This window comes from Lethenteron reissneri, chromosome 59 (genome assembly GCF_015708825.2).
Source record: "Lethenteron reissneri isolate LAM-NWPU_2019-01 chromosome 59, ASM1570882v1, whole genome shotgun sequence".
NCBI classification, from domain to species: domain Eukaryota; kingdom Metazoa; phylum Chordata; class Hyperoartia; order Petromyzontiformes; family Petromyzontidae; genus Lethenteron; species Lethenteron reissneri.
This window is the reverse complement of record NC_083837.1, coordinates 5300906-5306224: the sequence shown is the minus strand read 5'-3', so window position 1 is coordinate 5306224 and position 5319 is coordinate 5300906. Positions and strand designations below refer to the sequence as shown.

General features: G+C 55.5%; 1 protein-coding gene across 1 annotated transcript; it reads right to left on the bottom strand.

Moving 5' to 3' along the window:
* Positions 1-774: 774 nt before the first annotated feature.
* LOC133357696 (uncharacterized) lies at positions 775-3050 on the bottom strand (the record flags this gene model as incomplete). The annotated part of the gene is made up of 1 exon (XM_061575791.1): positions 775-3050. A coding segment is annotated over exon 1 (2166 nt), but the record flags the coding sequence as incomplete, so codon positions are not given.
* Between the last annotated feature and the right edge of the window lie 2269 nt (positions 3051-5319).

The window sequence follows — 5319 nt, the reverse complement described above, 5'->3', positions numbered from 1 at the left end:
AGTCGGCCCCGGTTCCACAGTAGCATCCGACTTCTCCACAGCCAATACCACCGGCTGAGGGGGGGGTAGGCTGGGCGCACATCTCTGCGTCCCCGACGCACATTTGCAAGGGGAGCGCTGCGGCAACCTAGAAAGTGCGTCTGCGTTCGCATGGCGCACCCCTTTACGATGGTGAATTTGAAATGAAAATTCTTGCAGCGTGTCCAACCAACGCGACAGCTGGCCGGAAGGTTGATCCATTTTAAGGGCATATTGCAAGGCCGCATGATCCGTACGTACGATAAAGGAACGGCCGTACAGGTACGGTCGAAACTGACGTAGGAAAAAAACAACGGCTAAGAGTTCCCTGCGAGTGACACAGTAGCGTGTTTCCGCGGGCGACAGGACCCGGCTACCATACGCAACGACGCGCTCTACGCCCCCTTTAGACTGAGACAACACCGCGCCAATACCTGTGTCGCTCGCATCCGTATCAAGAATGAACGGTTGATTGAAATCCGGATAATCCAATGTTGGGGCGGTAGCCAACAGATTACGCAGACTCTGAAAGGCCGCCTCTTCCGGCGGTCCCCACGCAAACTTACGTCCCTTACCCGTAAGGAGGTGCAAGGGCCTCGCGATGGTCGCAAAATTCGGTACAAATCTTCGATAATACGAGGCAAATCCCAGAAAGCGACGTACATCCCCCACGGTGACCGGAGTCGGCCAATCTCGGACGCACGCCGTTTTTTCCGGGTCCGTAGACACCCCCTCAGCACTCACGATGTGCCCCAAATAACGGACGGACCGTTGCAGTAGGTGACATTTCTTTGGTTTAAATTTCAAGTTCGCGGAGCGCATCCTCGCGAACACCGTCTCCAGCCGCCTTAAATGTTCATCAAATGTGCGGCTGAAGACGATGATATCGTCCAAATATATGAGACATGTCTCCCACTGCAACCCCGTCAAAACGAGTTCCATGAGCCTTTGAAATGTGGCAGGGGCCGCATTCAGCCCCATCGGAAGGCAGTTAAATTGAAACAACCCCTGCGGCGTACGGAATGCGGTCTTCTCCCGTGAGGGCTCGTCAAGGGGAAGCTGCCAAAATCCCGAAGAGAGGTCCAGTGTAGAGAAATACTTAGCCCCCGACAATGCGTCGAGGGAGTCGTCCATACGCGGCAGGGGATACGCATCTGCCACCGATATCTTATTCAATTTCCGAAAGTCAACACAGAATCGCAATTTGCCATCCTTTTTCTTAACCAAAACCACAGGCGCGCCCCATGGGCTGTTCGACGGCGATATAATATCCGCAGCCAACATATCCTCCACTGCCCCCCGAACGTGTTCTCGCTCGGCCGGACTCATTCGGTGCGAATTCAACCGAATAGGGGCAGCGTCGCCTGTAGCAATGTGATGGTGAAGCAATGAGGTGCGTCCCAAATCCAAATCATTGGAGCTGAACACATCGGAATACGTCAATAACAATTTATGAAGCGCACCCCGTTGATCCACAGACAGGGAAGAATTTCCGTCACATAAGCTAGCAATCCAGCGGTCATCCGAAGCCACAGGCTCGGAAACACCAGCAACCACTCCCTGGCTATGCGAACAATCGTGAGCCGTAAATGCCGTGGTGGCATGTGCCACAACCGTGCCGGCTGGGACACAGACATTTTCCGTACCCGCATTGAGCACCTGCAAAAACGGTAATTGATCTGGCCGGACGATGGTCTGCGCTCCGACCAGCGCCGATCCGGCCGTTATCGAGGCTGAAGGTGACAACAAGATCCCAACCGCTCCCAGCCGACCAGGCAGGGGCTTCCGATACCGCAGGGGAATAAGCATCTGTGAACCAGGTGGAATATCAACAGATGCCACGGATAGCGCCTGCACTTGTACGGCCGAAGCAGGTCGCCCCCAGGGCGACGGCAGAAACGAAATTTGACGGCCACCCGGCAGTTCAATACAATTCTCATTAATTTTGATCAAAATAGGCATCTTAGCCAGAAAATCAGTGCCCAATAAACAGGGAACTGCCAAGGATCTTGAAATCAACACAACGCCCGAGGCCGACACATCCCCAATAGATATTTTAGCGTCCACCTGGCCCACGATGCCCATACTACCCCCGTTCGCAGCGACGCACGACCCGTAAACCGGACGCACGGCCCCGGGTGGGATGCCTAACAGATGAAAAATGACATCCGAAATAATAGTCGCGGACGCCCCGGAATCGACCAAAATGCGCACGTCCACCCCTTGTATAGACCCCGGCACGGTGGACGAACCCGTAGCGGCCGCAACAACCCTCCGTGCCAATTTGCGCCACTGCGTCACAGAGCGACAAGGCCCCGTCGAAGGTCCCTCTTTAACAACAACACTATGACCGCACAACGAAGGTGATGGGTGAGGTGTAAAGCCTTGCCGGGTGTCTGGTGCGTGCCGACTTGCCTGTTTCGGTGGATCCTTGGGCGGCTTGGCCGCTAATGAGGCCTCCTGTTGTGGCGGACCCGGGATGCGGGCCCAGCAGTCCTTCGCGTAGTGGCCCTTCCGTCCGCAGCGGAAGCAATCGGCGTCGTTGCGCCGAAGCGCAGGCCTTGCATCGCGCCGCCCGCGTATCGGCGGTGCAGCACGAGAGGCCGGTCCACCGCGGCCTGACCATGGCACCGAGGCGGCCGTCAGCTCCTGAGGGCCCCGCTCATCCGGCACGTATACCGACTTCGTAGGGTCCCAACCCAGAGCGCCACCCTCCGCGACGGGCCCCCCTGTCCACGCCGTGACCTGTTTCCATCGTCGTAGGTTGAATTGTGCATCCAGACATTTCGCCGCCGCCCGGGAGGTGAGCTTCTCATGCCCGCACACCGGCATGGGAATCCCAAGATCCCGCGACAGCTCGAGCATCTTGCCCAAGATGAGAGGCTCGAGCAGGTCAGGTGTTGTATCTGGATACGCGGCCATAGCCAAATCAAGCACTGCACCCCTGTACGCCACAGGCGACTCCTCGGGCGCTCGTTGTCGTTGAGCGAATCGCCGATGCGCGTCGTCAGGTGGCTCGTAGGCGTCGGCCATTTCTTGAAAAACTCCATATAATGTCCTCTTCTTCTCGGCCTTAATGGAGCGAAAAAAACGAACAGATTCGTCGTCCAGAAGAGTCGGCAACACTTCCAAGGCCTCAGCATCGGTCCATCTCGCAGAACGGACCGCCGCTAAAAATCTGCAGGCGAAAGCGCTCCAGTCGCCCCCAATGGCGAATTCCTTGACCGTGGTGAGATGGCGACTCCGACTTCGCTTCACTCCGCCCTCCGCCGATGGTTCCTCCGGAGGCAAATTCAAAATGGCGTCGAATCGCGGCGTGGTCAAGATGGCGGATTCCCGCCGCGGCACGCGCAAGATGGCGGCCTCCTGCCGCGTGGCCCATGGCGCCGGGAGTGAAGAACCCGTGGCGGCCTGTGGAGCACTCTCCGCTCTCTCCGTCGCCGTGCTTGGGGTGACGAGATGACACAATTGGCCCAGGCCGTCCTTGAGAGTCTCCAGTTGCTCAGCCACCTGCAGCCATCGCCGATCAGCGTCTGATGGTGTCGGCGGCCCTGACACTGTGGCTACATCTTCCACTCCCGTCCCCGCACTCGTTTCAGCAGGGCTCTCCTCCACCACCCTGGCAGGATCCATGTTTGGAGGGAAGTCTTCGTCTTCGGACGAAGAAGCCGATGCCGGCGCTGGAACATTTTTCTTTCTCACTTGTTTCGACATGCCGTTGCACTTCCGACACCAATGTAATAAAGGACTCGACCACGATGTCTGGCTTGGTGTCCTTTATTCGGTTCTTCTCTCTTAACCCGCACGGCTGTCCTTCTATAAGACTCTATACTGACACTGATACTGCTCTCCTGCAGTTTCTCCCCTCGTCGTTCTCTCAGCCTCTCTCTCCTCTCGTCGCTCTCGTAGCCTCTCCCTCACACACAGCCTCGCCGGCTGTGTTCCCCGCAGCTCCTCGTCCGCCTTCTCTCCAGCCGCCCCACCGCTGTCTTCTCTCGCAGCTCCGCTGGCTGCTCCCTTAGCTGGCCACCGCTGGCCGCCGCTGCCACCCCTTGGCTTTGCCCACGTGGCCTTACTCTGGTCCAGTCCCACTCGTTCTGCCTTCCTCTTCCGGTCTCCTCCCTTAAGAACCTTAACCTTTCCTCCCACGTCACCTAACTCCACCTCTCCGTGACGTCACATCCGGGAGGTCGCCCGCGCCCGCATTACACTAGCACACAAGTGGCAGCTACAAGAAGGTTGTCTAACACTCAGCAGAAACAAGAGTGTGTTTCTGCAGCTGTAATTGCGACTAAGCAGTCCTTTTAAAGGATCCACTCTGCTCACCCCACGTGGGGAACGGGCTAGAAAAGTGGCCCTAAACATAGTCTGTCTCACTCCTTCCCGACTGGATAACCACGTTCAGAAGGATCCCCATTACTGTGGTGGAAACAATAAAATTCAGATAGTTGCCTTTGGGAACTGGAATGTCAGGACCCTTATAACCACGTTCAGAAGGATCCCCATTACTGTGGTGGAAACAATAAAATTCAGATAGTTGCCTTTGGGAACTGGAATGTCAGGACCCTTATGGACATACCTAAAAGTGAACGTCCAGAATGCTGCACCATAATCGTGGCCCAGGAACTCAGACGATACAACACTGACGTGGCTGCCCTCAATGATACTCGACGAGAAGAGGAGGGGCAGCTCAAGGAACAAGGATGGCGGTACCCTCTTCGGGAAAGGCAGACAGGAAGAACAGCGGCAGCTGCACGGAGTTGGTTTCTCCATCAAGAATGAACTTGATGAGTTACCTATCGGAATCAGTGAGCGCCTCATGGCTATGTCTCAAACGGGTGGGGAGCCAATATTCCACTGTCATCAGCGTATATGCCCTGACTCTTCACTCCAATTATGAAACCAAAAAAGAATGTTATGTCAACCTTGGCTAGGTCCTTTCTCCTGTTCCTGTGGGAGACAAACTTATTCTGCTCGGTGATTTTCATGCCAGAGTTGGAAGAGACATAAACCTCTGTAATGGAACCGTCGGGAAGGAAGGAATGGGTAAAGTCAATTCCAACGGCATCCTTCCCTTGACTAAATGCACGGAAAATGGAGTCATCATCATCAACACTCTGTTACGCCAGAAAAACAAATACAAAACATCATGGCATCGTCTGTGATCTAAGCACCAGCACTTGATCGATTACGTCTTTGTCCATGCCCAGGATCCAAAAGATGTCTGCATCATCCAGGCTGTTCTAGTAGCTGCTGGTGGCTGGACTGATCATCGACTCATCTGCTCAACCATGCTCATAA